Genomic DNA, 25,598 nt, shown 5'->3' with positions numbered 1-25,598 from the left:
ATAATGTTTTCTAAACGGCTTTTCCTTATAATCTCTTTACAATCTCTTAGTGCAGCTCCTTGGTCCTCCTGCGGAATACAAAAAGCTACTTGTGGAACTTCAAAACACTCCCAGTCCCCTTTGGTCTCTCACAATCACAGGTGAGGATATCAGCTCTGTAGGCTGGATTCAAAACTGGATAAGCAATTCGGCTTTTTATGAAAAACAAAAAACCCAAATCCAAAACCACACACCATGCTGTACGTGGTGGAAAACTGACAACCTGAAAATACAGGGTCTCCCTTCCCACGTCTGGATTTAGAAACAACTGAAAACATGATAGAAATAATTGAGTAGGATACCGATCCTCACTTCTGGTAAATACTGAGCATGTCTGATGTAAGCACTATTTATTTTTGTTTTCTTATTTGTTGCATTTAATGATCACATTTAACAAAAAGGCAGCAAAAGAACACTACTTGGACATTCTAGCCTCTGCTTCTCTGGATAATGTACATAACCTAAAGTGAAAAAAAAACTCCACAAACCAACAAACCACAAAAAAAATCCAGAAGAACAAGAAGAACAAGATGCTGATTTTTATGTGCAACTCATACATTCAGTTCTAGTCAACTGCTTTCCAATAAATGTGCTAGGGGTCTGTTTATTGTACTTCTATGAGGTAGTTATAGTATTCTTATCTTCATTAATGCCAGAGGAATATAAACTGTACTGTCTCCAAGTCCGGAGGAGCAGGGTACATCTGTCACAGTACCTACCTAAAATCACAGATAAACTGAGTATGTGATGAGAAAGAGGTCATCTACCCTTCTGCTTCTACTGCAGGGAGACCTTATTGGGGCCTTTCAGTACTTAAAGTGGGCTAGTAAGAAAGATGGGTACAATCTTTTTAGTAGGGCCCATTGCAACAGGACAAGGGGTGACGGTTTTAAACTAAAAAGAGATTAGATTTAGACTGGATATAAGGAAGACATTTTTTACAATGAGGGTGGTGAAACAGCGGAACAGGTTGCCCAGAGAGGTGGTAGCTGCCCCATCCCTGGAAACATTCAAGATCAGGTTGGACGGGGCTCTGAGCAACCTGATGTAGCTGAAGATGTCGTTGCTCATTGCAGGGGGGCTGGACTAGATGACCTCTCAAGGTCCCTTCCAACCCAAGCTATTTAAGATTCTATGATTCTGTGATGACGTCAAAAATTCTTTTTACTCTTAATTAACGCGACCATTTGGAGGAAGAAACACAGCAGGTAAAAAAGCCTTTGCTGCTGGCTAAGATATCTACCCTAAACAAAGCCTGGTGAATCTATTAGTAAAACTGTTTATCTATTATAGAATCAAGATGAAAATGACAAAAAGGGACAGACAAAACAGGTGACATCTACCCTGAAACGACTCCTAAGGCAACCCATGTTGTAACATGCTACAGCATAGGCAGTCTCTTACCTGAGCTGGTGAGCACACTCAGGGGACTGCTGGAAGAAGTGAGTGCAGCGGTGCCACTCGGTGTATTCTGAGCTGCACTGGCCGCAGCTGCCAATGCAGCCAGATTCTGTAATTGCATCGCATTCAGTCCTGCAACACATTGAAGAATGTACAGAGTTTCTTCTACAACAGTCACCATCATCCAAACTTAACAGATCCAGCAACCTCAGCACATCACAAGGGAGTAAAGGAAGGAGCTTAAAAACAAACAGGCTTAATACTAGTTACTGATCTTTTCTACATTGCAATTCCTTGTTATAACTCTTTGGTATAAGAAGTGTTTTTTTGCCCAGATAGATGAGTTTTGGTAAAAGACCAGAGTCTACATCTGGCATCATGACTACCTGGAGTACAGAAATTCTCAAGCAGCACTCTCTCCAGTCACAAAAGCACAGCAGCTTTAACTGAGAGTTAAGCCAGGGTCTGACGGCTCATATGCAAGCTAGGGAACTTGTCTAGACACCAGGCCAATAACCTCCTCGTCTCTTGTGTCCCTCCACTCTCTTTATATGGGAACAGCAATAACTGCAGAATTCTTTCAAGGTCTACACACCACAGCGGACATGAAGCCACACCTTTAACCCACCATCAGCTGAGTGTCAGCACATTTTGCTTGGTCCCCTTGGCAGCCAAGAAGCAACAGTCAATTGTGAGACAATGTTAAGTGGCAACTCCCGACCACAAGATCAGTCATTGTACGCGTAGGCTAGTCAGCTGGTCAAACAAAAGTAGTAAGGAAAATAGGGAACATCAGGCATGTTGTGGGTAAGCAGCCAGGAATACTGCAGGAAGAGGAAGGTATCCCTGTGTTGATGAACTTCTACCGGTCAATTTACTCACCTGACTCACCTTAATTTTGAGTCATAATTTTTGAATGAAACCATTTGGTCAGTACTGACACTGCACTTTGCCCTCTTTTCCTGCCATGGGATCATCATTGATACCAAACTTCTTCTGAATTCTGTATTTTAGCCATCCTTTGGTGGTAGGCTAGCTCCATTCTCCCAATTCTGCCTCTCTTCCCTTTTCCCTTATTTCCCTTTTTTTTCCCTCTACCTTTGCTTATTCTAACATTTCTCCTCTTTTCATCTTACATCAGACAATCCCTAGTAATTCTTCCCTACAAAATTAAAACCAAAATTAAACTAATCACCATTCATATAACAACATCAAAACATCCTAGGCAAATGCGGCACCTCATCTTCTGGATGCTTAGTAAGTACTTAGTGACACAGCACACATCTCAAATTACTAAAATCTCAGTTTTGTAATTTAAGTACATAAACAGACAACATAAGAATGTAAGTGACAAAGCAGTTTAAAATATTAATTTTTCTAAAAATCTTCTACTATCTTTAGCATATTTAATTTGGTTTTTTTTTTATCCTTTTCAATTATTTTCTCTTTGTGACAGGGTCTGTTTCTCTGATCACATTTAGTGCCTGAAACAAGAGGATTCTGCCTTTATATAGATTCTCAAGGTGCCATTGTAAAAGCATTTTTTTTTTTTATTGTGCTACAGAGGGTTAAAAGTGCAAGTGTTAGAGTTAGTGAAGAACAGAGCAGCTTGCTCCTTTCTGAAGCAGTCTGGCATGTGCACACTGCACCTGTCCTCTTGCCATCACATTGTTTTCCCATCTGCTTTTGAACAGTGTCAAGATTAAATTTTGTCTACAAAGTCTGATACAGTTTGGGATCTAATTACCAACTTATTTTTTCTTTCCATGAATTTCAAGAAAGGAGATCAGCTGAGATATTCACAGGACTTGGAAACCAAAACTCTTTCTGTGAAGAATCACAGACCTGGAATAATTCTTTCAAAGCACCATGCAACATGCTATTTATATGTATGAGTTCTCAATTTTAAAGGGTGGTTGTTTTTTTTTTTTTTAAATAGTGAGGACAGAACTACCCTGGAAACTTGACAGACAACCTCACCTAGTTAGCCCCTGCTCCCTGCCCCAGTCCTTACAGTAATAACAATTAACATGAACTACTGTACTCTTTTTCTCCTTTATTACCACTTGCTTTTAAACAGACACAAGAAGGGGGCGCAGGAACAGTATCATGTACATAACAAGATATATTATAGATCACCACCACACAGGATATTAGTGAAACTGATTTTTAAAAAATTGCTTTTGGCAAGCTCTGAAGAGGTCTAACATGAAAAAAGTAAACATAACAAGAGGTTTAGCAAATATAAATCAAAGTTCCTACAATCAAAAACATAACACTTTGCAAAAGCTTGTAATTGTTACTGATAGGTGTACCAACACAAGTCAGATGTACAAAGACACTTTACTTTCTTAGCACTTTCAGATCAACCTCTGCACAGAAACAGCATGTAATATTGTAAACTACCGTACAGCTCCAAGGGGCAATTTTAAAAGCTTAAAAACATTCTGTATTAAAACTACAACTATAGTTTTTCTGCCAGCAGAAGAATCTATAGAATGTGGTGAATGACATTACTAACGTGTTTTATTATTCTCCACTCTGTGAAGACAGAAGCGATAATCAATTCGCAGCCCCAGTACTGCTACACTCCGTGAACATTCTGACTAGCAGTCCAAAGCAAGTAATTCGGCTCATACCTATTAAGCTGGTATTTCCCTAACAGCAATGGCATAATCAATCATAATTCAAACGAAGAAACTAAGGAACCTGAACGAAGGACTAGTTCACATTCCTACTAATACTGCTTTTTCCACTTATATGTGTTTAAGAACAAAGAATTTAAAAAGGGGGAACCTAGAAATTCATTATCATTAAAACACATGCATTAGTGCTTACGGCAAAACACAATGCTTCACATATGCACCAGTCTGGATGAAAACAAATACACAGAGCCATCTTTTTGTACCCATAAGGGAAGATAATTTTAAGTGCCAGAGGCAGGGGAGATCACCAGCATACCACAACTTACCTTGAGGACAATGTTTAACTAAGATTAAGCAGGAACATCCACACTTGTAGCAGAGGATTCCTGTCATTCCAAAGGAGTGGGTAAACTCCGGACTACTTATTTCAAATCAGGTTAATGTGTCTACAAGCCTTTTGACTACTTTCTCTACCCTTCTCCTCTTTTATTTGGCACCAAAATTGTCTTCTGCTGGAAAAAACTCACCTCCCATTGGGTGGAGGCTGCTCAATGTATTCAGGTTTCCAGATGACGCAGCTGCTGTCTGCTGAAGGAGCTGCAAATAAAGCTAGACATTACACCAAAAAACAAAATAAGAGTGAGAGTGAGGGCTGGCTCCGCTTCTGGGAGAAACTGCATCACACCACAGCCAGAGCGCCGTCACAAAGGGAATTCCCACTGCCCATGCACCACACCTTAGCAAAGCGTAAAGAGAATCCCCCTTACACAGTACAGCCAGAGCACCACCATAGTGAAAATCCACACTGCCCACGCATCACACTGCAGCCAAAGCAACAGCACAATGCTTTCCTCACTCAACATTGATTATGTTGAGGGAAGTTCACAGCTAATATGTCAAGACAAAAACAGTAGAATCAGTAGTGAGAGAGAACTCCTATTCAAAGCACCTCAGGCAGGACTGCCACCCCTAAGGATATACTACCTCAAGCCAGGCTTTACAGCTGACACACTGCCAGCATAGGAAAAATGTCAAATGCCATACCAAAACCAAAGAGCAACCGTGAAAGGGAACCCCCTCCACTTTCCTGAAGCACAGCAGCCATGAGAGAAACTTCAAGCCTCAGCTCAAAGGCTATTTAGAGGAATTTCCTATTCCTTTCTCCATTAACTAGGTGCTGTTATAAAAAATTCCAACCTACCGAACCTAAAGCAGTAGTAAAAGACAGAATGTCCCCACTTCTACAGTACATCACACCAAAAATCTGATGAAATTCTCCTTTTCTGTTCCCCAGGCCTTATATTGCATGAGTACAGTTCTCATATCTACTCTGGCAACCCACAGGAGCCAGAGCACATTAGTTTATGAAAAGTTCACCCTTTAGGGACTCAGGAAAATCAATTAAAATCAGTTACAAATAGCAGACTACCTTCTGTTGTGTCATTTTTGCTAAAGACAGTAGATTCTATTTTCTGGGTTTTTTTTTTTGGTTTTGTTGGGTCCGTGTGTCATGTCACACCCCCCCCCCCCCTCCCTGTGCACTGTCAGTTGCTTGGCTCTTCCAACCTGATCACCTTTTCTAACTGGACAGCACCAAGTACTGCTCTAGGTTTCACTGGAAGGGGATGAGAGAAATACAGGCTGAAAAAGGAAAAATGGAAGAGGCATACGAAAGCTACATCACCAGATAGACACGAAATGGGCATTTATATGTGTAAACACTGAGGCCATAACATGTGAAGAAAATCTTCCCAGCACAAATCTACAGAACACGGGGGGGTGGGGGGAGAGTTTCACTCATTAAGGCTGCAGTGACTCGGGTTGAAATCCTCACTTAAATGTACCCTCAGTAGCTGTTTGCATGTAACTTCATTTCAGCCTCCTCATCCACAAAATGGGAATAAGAACCCTGTTCTTATCCATCAGCAGCCCTCTAAAAATACATACATTAAACACTACAAGACAGTCAGACACTGTAATCCCTGAAGAGATTAAAAGAACCCAAATCAGAAACTCACTGCTAAGTACTGGGGTCCAAGTGTGTTGAGACCAGCCAGGTTTCCCCATACCGAGGCAGCACTGATCTGTTGCATCTGTTGCTGGAGTTGCTGAGCAATTCGTTTCTGCTCTTTGTCCTTCTGCGTATCAGCAAATTTTACCACAATGGGAGAAGAGCAACCCTGCAAACGGTTTTCAAACAAATACATACGTGCTATCCCTAGCAGTCACAAAAGTATTGCATTAAGACCCAGTCATAGGAAGCATTCCCCTCCCACTAAATGCATACATACAAATATATATATTCAAACAGCACATTTCATTAAAGGTTCAAAATCTCATTTGTTTTTAATTCTATTTTGTATTTTGGTATTTTCTTTGCAGATGAAGTTTCTAGCCTGAGCTCTAAAAATAGGAGCAGAACAAACACAAAGGTCTAGGAGTAGTATTTGCAAAGAAACACACACTGCACTTATCCTTCCCTCTTCTCTCTAGTCCTCCAAAGTCCATAGGGACTGCCTGACAAATTACACCTCTGACACCCACTAACTTGTTTTACCTCCATGGTTTGTGCTTGGTGCATTGCTTTGATTGCTGTTTGTGCCATGGCTCTTGTTGTAAAAGTCACAAATGCGCAACCTGGGGAAAGAACAAAAAGGAACTAAGTCATTCACTACATCCACAATTACTGGGATGAATAAAGAAATTAAAATGCCTACGGGGTGGGGGAAATAACAGAAAGAGCTGAAATGCTCCCTTGAGTTGCAAAATGCAGCATCCAATGGAGAACCCTGTACTATCAGAAAGCTCCCTGCTTACCTCGGCTTAGGCCATCTGGGCCCCGTAATATCCTGCATTCTTCAATCTGCCCAAAGGGGGAGAACATCACTCGGATATCATTTTCATTGCACTTCTTGGATATCATTCCAATAAACAACTTCCTATCTTCTACTGCTAAGAAATTAAAGGATAAGAGTATTACCAGCAAATACGTGCTTATTACATCTTAATTTGTCAAGTCTTCTCCACCAACTGCAGTTATATCCCTTGTATTTAGGGTATGAGCTTGTCAAAACCAGATTCCCGATAACGGAATCTCTTCAATTTAAGAGGATGCATACGAGATACCTCAATGTCCCTAAAGGATGCCTGTTTTATGATGTTTTATGTTTACACTTTGCTGACTGTTTCTCCCTTGCAGGCCTGTGAACTGCAAGAACGTAAGAAAAGGAAAAAATAGATCAGATTCAGCACTTCCCTGTATCTTCTACAATCAGTTCCTGGTGAGTCAAGAGAAGACTTGTATGTATTTTATTAGACTATTTTCATCCTCTCTCCTCTGTCTCTTCTGTCTTTAGACTACCAACATACCTAACTATCTAAACAAGCAAGTAAGCTGCAGAAAGCTTCTTTCTAGTCTCTTTATCACGCCAATCACTTAAATTTAGATCTGCCTATTTCCTCATGGTGTCTCAATAGAGAAGGCAACAGCAGTTGCTAAAACAGAACAGTTTCAGTTCTGTTTCAGCTTCATCCATTCTGATCTCCACCAAAAGCATGAAAATAACACCTTAAATCAGAATGATGCACTGTATGCTACTGTATCTTGCCTCTAAATGCTGATGCTACTAGATACATTAGATTTGAAGAGTACTTATCAGTGTGCAGACTATTTTAAAATAAATAGTCCAGAAAGACACTTCTCTTACCTTTTACGTTAGTGGTTACTGATGTCAGTTTAAGGTTGCTTAAGGGAGTGGAGTAAATTTGAATCCAGAGCACAACTTTATACCTCGTTTTATTTATTCAAGGATGCTAATCACCTCTGAAATACTTGCTTTTAAAGGATGAAGCAAATTATGCAGAATAGCATTTGGAAATATAAACCAGTTGGCAAATACAAGATTCAGCACAATATAAAATATAATATGATGATGGCTGTAGCACAATCTGAAGCTTCAAGAGAGAAAGTCTTCTACTTAGTGCCATGGTGAGGGGAAATCAACTTATTTGCTGAGTCTTCTATGATGCTGAAGAGGACAATTCCAAACTATTCCAGCTGACATGACTTTGATTATTAAATCTTAATGGTGTATCCAGTTCACTTTCAAGCTTTTGGAGCAGCAAGCTGCTTTCAAATCCTTTTTGCAGTCCATTTTAGTTCAAGAGATCCAGAATCCCTTTTATTAATGGCAAGTTAAAATACTGTTTAACTGACGCTTTCTTATTTATATTTTCACCTACACCTTTTACTAAAACTCATATAATAGCCTCAGAACTGTCACCCTAAAATTCCATCAAATACTTTTTCCTAATAGCCTCATAACTGTCACCCTAAAATTCCATTAAATACTTTTTCCTCTTTCCATGATTTTCCCAGGATATTCATGTGTGTGTATAATGCAAGACCAATTCTGCTTTAGAGAACCTGTTCTGTTCTCCTCCTTCAAAAGAATCATTCCTTTCTAGATACATTTACAAAGAAACATATTCTGTATACACATGGAGGAACCTGCAGGTGGAATTACTGCTGGTATATGTTACCCGTATATCCCATCTTCTGTTTTCAGTTATCTTAAGATGTAAGCTTTCTGAAACCAGGATTATCTTCTCCATGATGCAACACTAATCTTATATTAACTATGGCAAATGAATGAAAAAAACCTCAGCTTAGCCTATAAAGGCTGAAGCTACAAGATGCTAAATGCCTTCTTTGCCTATCTTGCTGCAATATATATAGACACGCATACAGGTTTGAGCATGTATATATATGTATATAAACTCATCATGAAAATATACGGATAAATGATCATTTACCCAATGGTGAATGCTAAATGTCTTAACCCATCTGAAATGGCCAATGTACAGAAATATTCACAGATTCTTCTCTACTGAACTGCTGTGAATTCTCAAACTCCCTTGTATACTAAAAGAAGTTTTGACTCCCACCCTAGCTGCAACACGCCTTGATTCAAATTGGTCAAGCACTTGAAAAGCATTTCTAGATTTCATAGTATCAAATAATAGCTTGGGTTGGAAAGGACCGTAAATATCATCTTGTTCCAACGCCCCTGCCATAGGCAGGGACACCTTCCACTAGACCAGGTTGCTCAAAGCCCCATCCAGCCTGGCCTTGAACGCTTCCAGGGAGGGGGCATCCACAGCTTCTCTGGGCAACCTGTTCCAGTGCCTCACCACCCTCAGAGTAAAGAATTTCTTTCTTACATCTAATCTAAATCTACCCTCTTTCAGTTTAAAACTGTTACCCCTCATCCTATCACTACACTCCCTGATAAAGAATCCCTCCCCATCCTTCCTGTAAGCCCCCTTCAGGTACTGGAAGGCTGCTATAAGGTCTCCCCAGAGCCTTCTCTTCTCCAGGCTGAACAACCTCTACTCTCTCAGCCTGTCACCTTCTCAGCAGATGTGCTCCAGCTCCCTGATCACCTCTGGACCTGCTTGAGCAGGTCCACGTCTTTCTTATGCTGGAGGCCCCACAGCTGAACACAGTATTCCAGGTGGAGTCTCATGAGAGCAACACAGAGTAGGAGAACCACCTCCTTCGACCTATTAGCCCTTCTTTCAATGCAGTCCATGATACAACTGGCTTTCTGGGCTGCAAGTGCACTTTGCTAGCTTATATTCAGTTATTCATCCATCAGTATCCCCAAGTCCCTTCTCCACAGTGCGGCTCTCAATCCGCTCACTGCTCAGCCTGTATCCATGTTTGGGATGGCCCTGAGCCAGGATGCCAGACCTTGCACCTGGCCTTGTTGAACTTCATGAGATTTGCACGGGCCCACCTCTCTAGTCTCCAAGGTCTCCCTGGATGGCATCCCTTCCCTCTAGGGTATCATCCACAGCACTCAGCTTGGTGTTATCCACAAACTTGCTGAGGGTGCACTCAATCCCACTGTCAACGTCCCCAACAAAGATTTAAACCACCTTAGTACAAAGAACAACTCACTGGATGTTTCCCTAACTGACAACATGGTTCTATCATAAGCAACAGCAGTGGGAGATACTGAGTCATGGAATTTTAGAAACATCACTTACCCTACCTACTATACTGAAAACACACCTTCCCCTCCCCCCTTTAAAAAAATCAGGTCTCCAATTTGAGAACACTTCATCAGAAGCTGTTCAACAAAAGGAAAATCCTCAAGGTTTCCTATTAGCACAAATGATGCCAGCAAACTCAGACTTTAGTAAAGCTTACCATTACTCTTTTCACTGTCAGCTGGTTTCATCTGGATAGGATGGTGCATCTGAAACATAAAAAGATTATTTAATCCTAGATGCATTCGCTTTATATGAAATACATCCCATGAGAATTGTGGAAGAAAGAAATGGTAGCCTAAATTGCCTCTACGGAAGTGCATATGTGACAATACATAAATTTCTAGAAGAAAGAAAAGCTTTCCTAATGATACGCCATCATTCCTCCTCAGAGAGTATTATAGGAGCCATGCCCACCCACTTAATGACCGTATTATTCAGCCAAATGCTCCAGAATTCCCATAAGATGTTATCATACAAATCTCATGACACTGTCCTTTTGAATAGATCTTTTAAAATATTATTTGAGGGCAAAATAACATGTATTTGTACTCCAGCGGTGTCAGAGCTCAGAAAAACAAGACAGAGTTGAGAAAAAAGCATGGCTCTACTCTTACCCCTGGGAGGATCTTCATGTTGTGAAGAGCATTCTGTGCTTCTAGTGCAGCTTTTCGGGTATAAAATGTAACAAAACAGCACCCTGCAATTGAAACAAAATGTTAGCCAAGAAAGAACACTAGGAATCTTGACCTACTGTACAGAAATTGCAAGTCCTGCTTCCACCCTTCCAATGAAAAATGCATGACAAGTAGAAGATGTTAAGCATTGAAATAGGTAGGTACTACTGATTTTGACTGTTTAAAAAAAGATTTCTAAGTGTAATAAAATAGGATATATTCAGAACTGACCTAACATCACCAATACACCATTAAAACAAACATTTAGATATATCCGCTAAATAATCGTTGGCTACTTCCATGATGAAACTTAACAATTATTTGCCAGTACCAAAAACTTACCTAGTTTCACAGGAAACAAGATATTGCATATAACTGAACTGCAAATCCAGGTACAACATTTAGTTAGGATTTGATGTACACAAGTATCTGAGGCACACAAATGACTAAGACCTCAATTTTATATTTAATCTGAAACTGTGACACTTCCAGCAATATTTTGATCATATCATAGCATCACAATGATGCTCTGGAGCAACACAATATTAATTTGATATTCTGCTTTGCAATTATAATCCATACTCCTCAAGCATCCTCATCACTTCTGAGCTTAAAAAAAAAAACATAAAGATTTTCCTCAGCTCAGCTAATGACTGGATCACAGTCCACGTATAATCAGACACATATACTTCAAGACTGTAAAGAACGGGCTTGCATGCATGCCTGGTCACACAGAGCTCCAATACACAGGGATGTTTGGATATGCAAACAGCTAAGATTGTAACTATGTGAAGGCAGCTGAGACCCCAAGTCTCACATGAGAAGTACAGAAGTTCTCACCTTTGCTTTGTGGAGGGTTTTGGCTCCTGTCCCTCAAGACGTTTATTTCATAAACAGCACCATACTGTTCAAAAAGTTCTCTTAGATCCTTCTCACACCAGCTCCGTGGGACCTGACCCACAAACATCTTGATAGCATCTAGGTCAGGTTGGTCTGGGTGATCCAGTGTGCCATTCATTTTCTTTGAGCTACAAAAAACAAGAAGGAATTTCTAGTTTGTATCTTTCCACTAATTCTACATGCTATTCCACCTAGAAGAATGCTCACAGCAACATTAAAAAATATATATTTCTACACATATATTAATGTATACAATTGAAACACACATATAAAGAGACACTCTTGCACATCCCCAGTCCTGCATACCAGAGAATATTCAGAAGCATCATTCACATTCACTGGCAAGCTGTGTACTTGGAAACCAAACACTCTCTACATAGCTGTTTAAAACTTCTCTTAACATTTGTTCCTATAATGTAATCAACATCCGGGACGCTGGACATAAACTGGTTGAGATAACTGAAAAATATCACTAGTTCAACCATGTAAAATTTTACAGAAGGAACCTAAACTCAGTCTACCCACAGACTACTGAAGCTATCAGGAATCACTGGAAATCAGAGGATAACATGTTTGTCATTGTTTTTAAATGTGACTATCTGGAACTGTTTCTCAGGATGAAGATCCATCTCGAAACAGATACAACTGAATGGATGAGAAGTTTCATTAAAGGCTTACAATGCAAAACCTCTTTGTGAAACTAGGGAGCTTTCAACAATATTTGGCAGAAAAACTGGCTTAGGTTGTACATGAACAGGTTGGGAATGGACAATCTAGCTAGTCACAGACTGAATCAAGTTGAGTAATGGTAGGGTGTTAACAGAAAAGTCGTCACTTCTTTGACTACAACAACACAGAAGTTTTGAGTATGGGAATCTTCAGTAGGCTTCAAGGCATTACATCTAGCCATATGAACAGTTTACAGCCTATTAATTGTGTTATACTCCACCCAGCTAGTTGACAGTGATACATTGCTTTCTGTATTGACTCCTCAGCGTTTGTCAAGTACAATGTGAGGTCTCGTTATTGGTAGTCACAGCCTGGTATAACACAGGACCTACCACTGTGGAAGACTGACTGTAATGACATCCTATTGTACCTATAGTGATTAGTAGGTTAAAATTGCTGACCAACTCCTGCATAATCTAGAAAGGACATGGGGAGTGGAATAGTAACTACTCAATGATTCCCGCTGCCCCCAAACTCTTTGTTGAAGAATACAGGTGGCCATCTTGCAGAGTAGTCAGCTCTCTTCACCTCTGCTTTCTTCAAGATTGTTTTTGAATGGCTTATTAATTGCACATTACAGTAAACAGTGTTCCTCTCACGGTCCATCTGCAATCATACTCCCCCTTGAATAGAATTAAAAAAAGTCCTACCCAGGTAATGTTTAGTTAATTTTTTCCCTCAATATGCTGCTGTTCAGAGCCTAAAGAAAAACTGATGCCAGAGAAAGCTCAATTTTATAACTGTATGAACAAACCTCAGAAACAACAAAGCTTCCTACCAGAAGGGAAGGGAATCATCATAAAACCTTTCACTTCTCTCTACCTTTCCACTCAGAAAGGGTCAGCATCTCTCCAAATAGCCAAGGCAAACAGTACCTTTTACAAAGAGGTAAACTATCTCTTTTCATTCCAGTTGAGAACAACTGGAAATCATTTACCCTCTTCCAACAACAATTTTCAGCCCTACCTTCCATGCCATGGGTAGCTCCAAGAGCATAGCACGGCTCCTGTAACTGGGCAACTCTTAACAGGACCTCAACAGTATTCAAGGAATCTTTCATTACTATTTAAAAGGTTTAGCCTGGAGTCCCTAAGAGGGAAGAAGAGAAACTGGTCTCCCAACAATCAATTTAAATCACTGATTTTATAATATCAGCACCTACAGGTGCTACTACAAACAGTCCCAAACAGCTTTATTCCTCCTTAGCCCTCATCCCCAAAGTTATCAGATCATCTTTTCCTCCCATCCAGAAGCCACAGTCAATGCCCACTAGGATTTCTTCAAGAAAACAAACTGCAGGCTCTCCTATCTCTCTTTTTTCCCTCCTCAAGGAGAGTTCATCACACAGTAGAGGCTTCAGAGACAGCAATTCCAACTATCATTTTAGTTATAAACTTAGACACGAAGACAAAATACTTACACAGGGCTAGCATTCAAGGAGCAATGGTCCACCATCATCTCTGGGAGGAAATCCAACTTGAACGCAGCCATCACCTCAGTCTGTGACAAACTACTAACACTAAATCAGTGTATTGCCTAACCCCCAAACAACGCCACTTCCAAAAGTCCTGCAGGTCTTAACACTCAGCTACACAAAAAACACTCAAACCACAGGAAAGCTCAGGGAGACCAGCAACAGACACCACAGAAACAGGCTGGACTGGCAAAGGGACATGGAATCCCAGATTAAAAAGGGGATGTGACCATGTGAAAGGAGGCTCAGCTTAATACACAATGAAAATGCTGATGCATTGGGCTTGTTTTGTGCAATTTTCCCTGGCGAAGCAGTACTGAGTGCACTGTCAGATAAACAGAGTGTCAGATCCATGAAGATAGCAACGGGTAACGGAGCAGAAAGAATACAAACTCCAGTTTTTCCATCCCCAGCTAACTCCTTGCCTCCCAAAATGGCAGTCCAAGGCCTTGAGGCTCAGACAGACACTTCCCGTATCACCAACATTAAGGTGTGAAGTCAAGAGGTTCCTTCACCACAAACATTTTCAATGGCTGATCTCACTCTTTTCACCTTGGGCACTGCTTTTGACACTCTCGTAACTTCTAGGGAGAAAAACACCAACTAAAATGTTTCTCTGAACCTGCCAAAAAAAATCAAAGCTAAGAAGATTTGATTACTCAAAAATTCCGAAGCTACCACAGAACACCAAAACCTACTCCTTTTATAGGAGTAAAACATATATAGTTCTGGAAACAATACTTTGCCCTTCATGCATCTATAAATCCAGAGACATACAGAGTCTACAGATGACAAAGAAAGGGAAAAACAGTAATTTGTTGGAAACTGTTTTATAACGTTTGAAAACACTGATCAGAAGACCTCAGCTACTTCATCATTAAAACAGGAATACCATGTTGATCAAGGAACTGAGAGGTGTGTTTATACACACAATACAGACCCTTGGTGAAATCTCCAATACCCAAACTAATGGGGAGATAATCTGGATAACACTGGATGCATTGGATGCAGAAATATTTGACTGCAGAGAGCGCATGCTGCAGAGGCAACTGGGTGTGTCCGAGCACTCTAGGTGGGATGACTAATTCAAGTACAACATGAATCCAGATAAGCCTTACGTATACGGTTGATATAACCACAAAATAAACTCTTAAAGCATCAAGGAACGCATGCTGGGGCAGCTGCTATCACTTCATTCTTGTGTGTCAATGACTGCAACGTGTACTTGCAGTTATTTAGACTGGCCAGAATATACAGCTTGCTTTATGCTTGCACTGTTACAGCATGTATTTTTTCATATATAACCATTTCCAACCTCTGAAAGAAAAAGAACATATCCGATCTTCTGCCTACAGTAAGTATAATTAAAAGGTTGTTAAAAGGAGTTATGCCTTGTAATACAAAGAGATATACATGTTACTGCAAAATAAGAGAGGACATGAATTTAGCACACATCTGATGTAGAACAACATCTACTGCATGCATGCTCTTACTATGTGGTAAATGCAAGAAAGATTATTCTTTAAGGAAAAAAGTGTAAGCTACCTGCTAAGCACCACTATTAAGAGCATGCAAACAGGCACAAGGGAGCACAGGTCAATTTATTAGCTTTCAGTAAATTGGTCATATCTGCCTTCAGACACATCTTACAGGCTTCTCACTTGAAAAATGCCATGTTGTGTCACTGTCATATTCAAACATTAAATTGAGCCTGGAGCTTACTTTATGGATTTCTCTAAAATGAGCCCACAGGGAGAAACACTTCAGATTTAGATGATTAGGACAGCAGAGGATACAGTGTGGTTCTTGCCACTGTTCACATAAATCTATATAGACCAACACTGCAATTCTGGTCTTACCTATGAAGACCAGAATTCATTCCTTCTGGTTTTCCAGTCATCTTTAGCTTTTTTAAGCAGCCAGTAAAATACCACAGCTGCCATGTTCACTGTAGGTTCGATGAAAGATGATGCTGGCAACAGATACTCTAGAAAATGGCTTTTACAAAGGCTACTAAGATTGATTAGTTTACCAAAGAAAATCACTAAGTCACTATGATTTGATCCTATGCCCACCCTTCCCCTCATCTCTCTGCTCCTCAGAATGGAAGTCATATCTGCTTGTTTCATAATGATAGGACTGCAACAACTCACAGACAGGCATTGTCACACTGCTACACTCCATGTCAAATTTAGTGTACTGACTCTGATAATTAAAACATTAGTTTTGTGCAACTATCCTGCTATGTATTATTTTTTGATTCTAGTTCTGCTTTAATTTCTCCTGTGATGTGCTCCCTTCATTTAATGAACAGTGTTAAAAATACTTCACATGCTGTTATGTACAATTTGGGGGAAAGGAAGATTCTATACTAGAAAGGTAAATAAATACCTGAATGTATGTTAGCCAAGACTCAGTGCAGTACTTCCACAATAACGATGGCAATTTCAGTTACAAAACACTAGTGTACAAACAAGTTTGTTTTAATATTATTTAGTTGAAGGCATGAAGCTATTGAAAGTGAGATGTATGGACTTCATGTGTGAAAATTTCAGAAAAAGTAGAAAAAGATCGTATTTCACTACTGCACACAAATAAGAAGAATTAAATGAGGAAGCAGTATTTCTTTGGAATTATAAAAAAGACAAAAATCATCCTAGCCGTTGCTCACAAAGAAAGAAAGAAAAATAAGAGAGCTAAACACACTTATTTTTTGCTCAGATGTCAAATTCCTGCTGGCTTCCCGATCCATTCTTTGACTGTTTCTATTCAAAGCATAATAGAAACAATGTCTGAAATTCCAAGCTCTATGGACTGTAGCTCAACATTTAAATGTGATGCTAATCTGACAATATGAACATTAAAAACTTCTACATGCTACAGACTAAATCTCACTTCTACACTTCTGAAACCCTAGATTATGCTGCAGGATATACTACTATATATGCTCCTCAGAGATTGCAGAGTAAAAATGCTGTAAGTTTTGCTTTTCTCTTTAGGTTTACAGAATTATATCACACCCTGGGGCACAAAACCTAAAAAAAACCCCAACCAAAACACAACCCCCCAAAAACCCCCCACAAAACAAGAACCCTGTGTCGTATTTTCTTTCCTAAGAAAGCCTTGTTCATTTCAATGAGCAATTAACTCTGAAAGCTAAAGATAATACCATCTTTCATTTTATACAGTCTGAACCTCAGACAACATATACAAATTGAAGCTGAGGGACTACTGGGATGGTGAGAGTGAACTATGGGAAAGGATGCAGGCTATGGGGAAATCGGACGCCGCGAAGCTTTGAAGGGGACAGGTCCTAGAATAAACTTCCCCTTGCATTATCTGTGCATAACCAGATCCCTACAGTGTTGCTGAATTGCAGTTTTGTTTTTAAACAGATAACCCCTGGGTTACATGCATCAAAATACAGTAACAACTTGTCAATATTTTGTTGTTTCATTGTTGATCATCTAAGCATGTGGTCAGAATGTTTTCTGCCTATGTTTAATCCCAAACTGTGTCCTCATGCCTCACTGGGTACAAAAGCCCCTTAACTTAGTTGCCAAAACTGCAGTTTCTTCATCTGACACATTCAGAATGTTGAACTTACCATCAAATATATGAAGTTTTGGGCTGCCTACAATTCAGATTAAATTAACTGAAAAACATTTTTATATATATGAAGTTTTTGTAGAAGTTCCCAGGTGGAGAAAAAAGATAGGAGGGGATGACAACTGCCTTCATGTCAGAAAAAGCAAGGTTTTCTCTTATGCATTTACCTGAAAGCATTTAATTCCTCCATACTCTCCAGACCTAGATGGATTTTCATAAATTAGGTAAGTAAATTGTATTATTATAAGCTATTTTTAGAAGCTCTCACCCCTTCCTCAAAATTTTTCTGGGGGAAAAAAGAAATCATTGAGGTAAATCAATATGTTCTTGACCTACTCCTCTGGCCTGTGAATGAAGTCTTGTTTACCTGTAGTTTCTGCTCCAATTAATTCTGTGAAGGCTCAAAACGAATGAATTCTGAACTTTTGTCTGACCAAAGAATCCCCAGGACTCTCAGCTCTCTGCCAGCAGATGAAGCAGGAAGTCACCTATCCCTTTGGCTCACAGCATAATGTTTTCTCTGCCTAAGCACTCTTAGAAAGGGAAAAATAAAACAGTAGCTAAACTTATTCTTTTATTTGATAGTAAAGACAAATGATTAAAAAACATCAGATAAAACTTATTTTCTGTAATGAGAGCATTAGGTTATTTTTCTGAAAAAGGAGATAAAGCTTTGCACTGAAGTGAACAAATTTGGTATTCTAATGCACTCTAAACAGCAGAGCTTTTAAAAAGATACACAAGAAACACATACAGGTACATTTTCTTTTAAATTGTCTATGGGCTTCCTCAGATACATGTGCTTCTTTTGAAAGCTCTACTTCTGTTCTTCCTGCTAGACAACATTCACTTGAAACAGAATCTGCTGTCACACAATTCACAAAGCAGCTGTTTCCTATGTTCAGATGAGTAAAGCAGGAGATGGGCAAAGGCAAATCTGAAACTGGTAAGAGGGAACACTTCTTAGTAAATTCACAGATAAAACAAATATTTAGTGGCTGTGACTTTTGTAATCCTGTCAAAAGGCTTTGAGAGGAACTGGATGCTTGCAGGGATTTATTTTTCCACTTCTGCTTACTGCACATGTATGTAAATCCTAACTGTTTTTTTTTAAACAGATAACCCATGGGCTATATGCATCAAAATACTGCACCTAAGAACTACCACCTTCTAGCTAACATTAGGAAGAACAACTAAGTAACCTCATCTTCAAACCTATCAAGATTTTAGATCCATTTGTCTAATGCATAGTACTAGGCATTATCCGAAGGAAACCACAAAGCAGACTGTATCCAGAGTGGTAGTTCTGAAGTTCCTTAGTCACAACTTTTTGCCTTTCTAAATCAACACATCCAGCACAAAATCTTCATGTGAAAATAGATCCGGAAGATGTTGTTTGGATTAAAACCACAAAAGCTACTGTTTCTCTGTAGCAACTGAGATCACACTTATGAGGTGGCAAAACAGTATATAAAGTCCTATACCACTGTAAATCTGTTGTATAAGGGGGTTCTGAAGTAAGCTGGTCAGAAAAGACCTATCGCTTGAACATGCTGTTTCAGAGAGGCATCAAGGGATTGCAAGCTGTGGTAGAAAAGAAGTCTCTGTTCCCAGCTCTGTACCAATCTGATGCAAAAATCCAGGCAATTTCCCTTGGCTCCTCAATTTCCAGATGTCACATGGGCAAACCAGGATGCAGTGATGCTTTCCTGCAACCCAGAGAGCTAAGTATACTGTTTGCTATGCAATAAATGTGTACACTAGAGAGGTAACACTTAACACAAGTATGCCAATACATACCAAAAGCAGAACTAAAAAAACCTGTTCCTACAGATGTGTCTTGCCTCCTTACAATAAATCCAATGAGACTCAAGATCCTTCAGTGACTTCTACCTGTTTAGTTGTGCAGACCACAGCCAACAGCCAGATTAGTTCAGAGCTACTTGCACACCCATGGGCAAAGGGTAAGGGCTGAATGTTCTGTTCTGACCTCCCCCTTACTTAATGCTAAACAATTAGGAACTTAATGCCTGGAGACATTTACTGCTCTGACAAATTTATTTGAACAGTGGATTCAAAAGTTTTCAGGAAGGAATGACAGTATAAGGCTTGTGTATTGTTTCCTTTAAAAACAGGTCAATAAAAATCCTGAGCTCTCTGCAGCAGATATGTATTATTTCTATTAATCAAAATACTTCTAGATCAGAGCACAGACTGCACAAAGACATCCAGCTCTTCCTGTTTGCTCCCCATGCTGCATGCATTAGTGCTAAGGCACTTCAAAGGGCACTAGCAAAGTAGTCTAGAACACCAGGTCTTTAGACAGGCCAGCGACTAAGCCATCATTTTGCTGGAAGTATAAACAGTAAAATCCAGGAATCAACTAGTACTCTGATAGAAGCATCTTTGACCTTAACGTAACAGCAAAAACAAGTAAGGAAGACTTGTATCTACAGTCTTGTCCACATACCAATGTGATGCTAAATAGTTCTGCTTTGACTGCCACATGTTCGTTTGATTAGTCTAGATGCTTGTTATTTGAAATAAAAGCAAGAGGGACAATGAAGTGAATGCACATATCAACTGTAATACGTCATGTGTGGCTATTAACTTCTTAAGCAGATAGTATCCCCTTAATTAACTTTTCAAATGACAGCTAAGTAAGTAAAATCTTAATGACTGATACAACAGCATTCCCCCTCTGATGAGGAAAGGAGACGGCATTTCATACAAAGGGCAGTGAATTTCTGGAACTCCTTGCTGGCAGGACAGTGCTGATGCAATAAGCTTACACAGGTGCAAGAACAGACTGGACACGTACTTGGAAGAGACCCACCAGAGACTACCACTCAAACCACAACAGGTTAGATTCTCCTGAGCTGAAAACAGAGAGGCTGAGACACCACTGAGGCAGTTTTGTGGTGAAAACAAACGCTATAAATTATTAGCCTTTGTGAATGGCAACGATAGGTCTGGAACATGCCAAAAAGCAGTGGTATGCCTATGCATTTGTGTTGGGACAAAACAAGTACTATGGAAAAAAAGAAGTGTTGCCCTGTTAAAACTACTCAAGAACTGAACCATACACCTACTACGTAAATGCTAATTAAAAAATGCTCAGCTATTATCAGCACCATATTCAATTGCTTTAGTAAGTCACACCAACACCCCCACCCCTCACTCGCAACTATACCACAAAAAAAAACTCCAAAACCCCAAAACCACACCTCTGGACTTCAGGAAATGTTACAGCACAGATAGTAACCAGTATATACTTCCCCCTCTTTTTAAAATACCTTGCAATTGCTTTCAATATGCCATCATATAACTGATGAACAAATTCAATCTGTGCTATACTTGGTATCTGGCTCACTCCTGAGGACAACTTAACTCTAAATGGCATACAGTAGCTCTGCAATATGAGAGCTTATCTACCAGGAAACAGGTTACAACATCTGTTCAAATCTGAGAAGCCAAAAAACCTGCAGCTAGGTCCTCCTCTGTCAGTAACTGCTCGTAACAGGACGTGTAACAAGAATGCAGAAGTTGCTGAATTATCAGTCTTAAGACCCTCTTATAGCACGCGAATGACGTTCATAAACTTAAAGGCAGCGGCCTCCAAACTTCTTCAACGTTTGTCTCATCTGCCTCTGACACATTGCCTCTTCATCTGTTTGCCTGAGAGGGGAAATGAGCGTGCTGTGAATATATGGATAGGGCTGAACGTATTGGAATTCTGCAATGTGAGCGACCTGCAGCTCTGCAGACAATGGCCTGCTTCTCTAGGGCAGAACAGCTGGCACGATGCTACCCTGAGTTTTACTTTCTTAGTGCACAGTTGTCAGCTAACACAGCAGCATGAAGCTGCTAACCCAGTGCTTGACCTGCTGCAGCTGCATCTGCTACTTCAGTAATACTACAAAGGCTTGCACAGGCATTACCAAAAAGAGAAAAAAATGGATTAGACTGGCCGTGAAACCACTTCTTGACAATGACCTCCAACACCCATCTCCAACCATAAAATCTCTCATTACCCCACAGCAACGAGGAACAAGCAAGCTGATAGCCTCCAGAGCTCTCTGGTTTAAGATTACTCAAACATTTTTGCATTATTTTGAGGTATATCACAACTCTTGTTTCAAGAATCTGTATCTAATTAGCTCTTTTTTACACATAAGCAGAAACTCCAAAGAACTTCAAATATCACAGTTTGCAGCAGTGCCATTTACAAAGTGACAGACAACTTCAGCTAGTATTTACCTGGATTTTTCCAAAGGCAGCCAGTATATGCCCATCCTGTTTTCAAGGAGAGTACCTGTGCAGCATTAGCATAATAGTCTACTATATCAGCACAGTGAAATAAATAAAAAATATGTCCATGCAAGCAAAATCTTAAAATGAAAATATTTTCCTGGAAACACCATCCTCTGTTTGGTGTTCAATTATCTCCTCCTTATACTTGTTCCTCAATGATACACTGAACAGTTCCATTAATCTTCACAGAAATATAACAAGAGAGGTACCTGGATTGTTGCCTTTCTCTTACAGTGCAAGACATTTTCTTCTGCTAGCTTTAGACTCAAATTTTGTAATTAAAGTTCCCAATTGTGACCTTCAGAACAGTGATCTGAAATGTATATCAAATTTCTGTCTTTCCTAGATAAATTTTGTTTCTTTATCTTGCATATTTCCTCACTTTTTTCAGACTAAGTGAACAGAGACAAAAGTCAGCATTATCAGCTATTTCTCAGCAGTACTAGCAAATTTAAAAAAAACCCCAAACCACAACACAGTAAAACTTCTTGTGATGCAAAGAAGACAGAAAAGGCCTGGCTGAGAAGACACTGGATGCAAGATACTAGACAGGAAGCAAATAAGCAGATGAACAAATGGCCAGAAGATCGAATAGTGAATTTGAAACAATTAATGCATAATGAACAATTAATGCAAACCTACTGGAGCATCTGCACTTGTAGAACAGATAACAATAACCCTTAATGCAGGCTCTCTATAATAATTAATTATGGCAAACCAAAGACAAAGAGTAATCATCACATGTTTATCCCTCTTCGCAAGACATTTACAATTAATAATTCATATGATGTAGGAATCCCTGGGCAATTGCTTTTAAAGCAGAAGCATATAGGTTTCCTCCCCTCATTCTATGAAGACATATAAACATCAAAAACAATAACAATGAAAAAAAATGTAAAATATGTAATCCTTTTATCCTTATAGGTAGGATGTGGTTTGGTTTTGGTTTGCTTTTTTTTTTGGTAGAAAGATGTGAAATGCATATTTCAGGTACTGCTTAAGCTCTACGGGAAGGTATGCAAAAGAAAATTTCAGCTAGAAGTTATTATTTTTTCATCCACCAACATTCCAGCAGATGTAGTTTGGGAATCGTCTTGAGTTTTCTTTATCAGAGTGCTACAACACAACAATGCTTATATTTTGCTAGAGACAAACTACGGAAACCTCAGACAGATCTGAAAGACCTGTAAATACTTTGGCACTGTAGATAAAAAAAGAAATATTCTTTAGAAGGTAGGAAGAATGGCTTGGTCACAACAATAGTAAGAGGAAATAAAGGCAGTAGTATGACACAGAACAGGAGACAAGGCAGGAAATGAGAGTATAAGAAGTGAGGACATGCATCTCTATCCTGTGAAACGACAGAGAACTACTAACAGGAGACAGGATGGAACATTTAAGGCAGCAGCAAAGTTTGAGGGTTTCCCTCTCTTTCGTTTATTGACTGAATTCAGACTGTGAGACACACAGAAAGTATGGATGATAAATCGCACTTCAACACTTAAATCTTCAGTAAAAGAGAGTAAGAATACTAATGCTTGCAACCTTTCATGCCCTGAAAGCAGAGGTACAGATCTGCTTACACCGCCTTTCCCCTCTCTCTCTCCCCAAATGTTGCCTCTGAGCTTACAAAAATAAACTGCCTTTTTTTTTTTTTTTTTCCCCAAAGATTGGCCAGAAGTTTACCTTCAGGTATTTCAGCTTTTATGTAAGAAAAAACCCTGCAAGCAATTCAATGGAACAGAATAGTCTAGTTCTCCTTCAGCTGTTTTACTTTGTAAATACAAAAACATACAAACACAAGACCCAGAAATCTGGTTTCAAATAGGCCTGTATTTTACTGTCTTCTCCTACATTATATGAATCTGCACTTAGTCAAAAAGATGCACTAGAAACAAACATTTTGTCACCTCTGTAATATTTGCTAGGGAGATTTTCGAGGAATGAACTACACATTTTGTGTTAGTTTTCTGCCACTAAAACAGAGCCAGAACTTACTCTTCTGGTAAGCAGCTGGAAATCCACTAGGTCCTGGAAAGCTCTGAACAGTCTGCTTGCCTTCAAGCTGAAGAGGCCACAAAGCACTACAAAACCAGCTATACAATTCCAGGACAATACCACATATGAAGATTCTTGTATCACCTAGACAAGAACTGCAGCAAACAAAAAATACCTTTAACTAAGGTTTATTGCAAGCAACATACCTTGTGCATGTGTAAAGTAAAACCTTAAAGTAAGAACTGGTCAGTTGCTCTGTTTACTTAAGAAGTGTAACATGTAATCTTAACTCGAAGGAACAAACTGTATATTCTTAGCATATTCTTAAATGATTTTAAAACCTCTCCTTACTGAAATGTCTTAGAATAGCAGACCAACCTGTTTAAAAATCTTCCTGAATTATGATAGAGGCTTTTTCTCCATTCCCTGTTAAGTTTCAAGAGACCTTTTGGACTAAACAAAGCAATCAGTCTCCAGTTCCATCGTCCTTTGTAGACATTAGAAGAGCCATGCAAGCCATTTTGGAGTCCTTTAACCTCAAATAGTTTCTACTAATAATACCAGATACAAACAAGAATCAGTTAATATTATACTACATTAAAAATTCACCCACTATTTCTCTCTCATTTCATCCAAATTAAAGCTTTTTGTTAGATGTTACCTGAACAGAGTTCAAATGCAGCTCAGACAGCTCCAGGAGAGCACGCTATGCAGCTAAAATCATAATCACTGCAATAATAATTTCTACATACTGCATCAACTTAGATAAGGCATGATTTCCCCTGGCTCTTGGCACACGGCTGCAAAGGTATAGTTCCAGGATTGTCCATGAGCAGAGTGGAGGAGATCAGAATGGGACGTGGTATCCCTGGATAGGCAAACAATTCAAGGTATCACATACATTGTAGGGTAGAAAAGACTAACGGATGCAACAAGGGAAGCTCCAGCATCACTCCTGCCACAGAAGAAACGCAAACGAGTTGTTATTTTGTTGTCTCCAAATCAAAGCTGAGACTCCTGCTGCATATTTTGGACAAGCAGCCACCTGCAAAACTTCACTAGCTTTTAAGCTACACATGCAGGATCACAATCAAAATGTCAGAGAGTATGTTTCTGAAAAATATCTAAACTTTCCAAGACTCTAGAGTCAAAAGAGAAACAGTATATGTGCCTCAGTTTTCCTAATCAGCTAAGAAAAAATGACCGCTTTCATCATTGTAAGTAAAACCACCTTCTCTCTAAAGCTTTGAAAGGAAGCTCTGATACTCGAGTGAGGAATACAAACTAGTTGGTCCATACCTGCAGCTACGCACCTCCCTCTAGCCGTTCCAGCCTTCGCTCTAAAAGATAAGGAAAAAACAGACATTAAGTACTCCAGAGTTAAAATCAGCTAATACCAATTATTACAACACGAACTCCATCTTGTAAAATGCTGAGGGCTATGAAAGTAAAGCACATTTCTAATAACAGAAGTCATCATCAGGTGTTAACAACCCTCATTAGACTCGAAAATAAAGTTGCATATTTCAAAAATACAGCGAATAAATGTAAGGGTGCAAAAGAAAGGACTGCAAACACAACATGGCTGAAAACAGCAGTCTTGTAGCTTCCTAATAACATTCATAGAATCACAGAATGTTAGGGGCTGGAAGGGACCTCTGTGGGTCATCTAGTCCAACCCTCCTGCCAAAGCAGGGTCACCTACAGCAGGCTGCAGAGGACCTTGTCCAGGCGGGTCTTGAATATCTCCAGAGA

General features: G+C 39.5%; 1 protein-coding gene across 21 annotated transcripts in view; it reads right to left on the bottom strand.

Moving 5' to 3' along the window:
* Positions 1–25,598, bottom strand: part of CELF1 (CUGBP Elav-like family member 1) — a 67,796-nt gene that overhangs the window by 24,892 nt on the left and 17,306 nt on the right. For 6 of the 21 annotated variants that reach the window (XM_075427429.1, XM_075427423.1, XM_075427432.1 and 3 more), the window contains 9 exons: positions 25,143–25,183; positions 11,660–11,847; positions 10,760–10,842; positions 10,303–10,351; positions 6,903–7,037; positions 6,643–6,722; positions 6,104–6,265; positions 4,613–4,694; positions 1,444–1,572 (listed from right to left, as the gene is read on the bottom strand). In XM_075427429.1, the coding sequence (XP_075283544.1) occupies positions 1,444–1,572; positions 4,613–4,694; positions 6,104–6,265; positions 6,643–6,722; positions 6,903–7,037; positions 10,303–10,351; positions 10,760–10,842; positions 11,660–11,837 (898 nt within the window). In that variant the 5' untranslated portion in view covers positions 11,838–11,847; positions 25,143–25,183. Of the gene's footprint in view, positions 1–1,443; positions 1,573–4,612; positions 4,695–6,103; positions 6,266–6,642; positions 6,723–6,902; positions 7,038–10,302; positions 10,352–10,759; positions 10,843–11,659; positions 11,848–13,868; positions 13,959–23,843; positions 23,999–24,221; positions 24,395–25,142; positions 25,184–25,598 lie in introns of all 21 variants that reach the window. The other 15 variants (XM_075427426.1, XM_075427425.1, XM_075427422.1 and 12 more) reach the window with 9 other exon arrangements.

Source organism: Opisthocomus hoazin, chromosome 7 (genome assembly GCF_030867145.1).
Source record: "Opisthocomus hoazin isolate bOpiHoa1 chromosome 7, bOpiHoa1.hap1, whole genome shotgun sequence".
Classification (NCBI taxonomy): domain Eukaryota; kingdom Metazoa; phylum Chordata; class Aves; order Opisthocomiformes; family Opisthocomidae; genus Opisthocomus; species Opisthocomus hoazin.
Note: the sequence above shows the minus strand (reverse complement) of the source record. Positions and strands in the feature narration are given on the sequence as shown.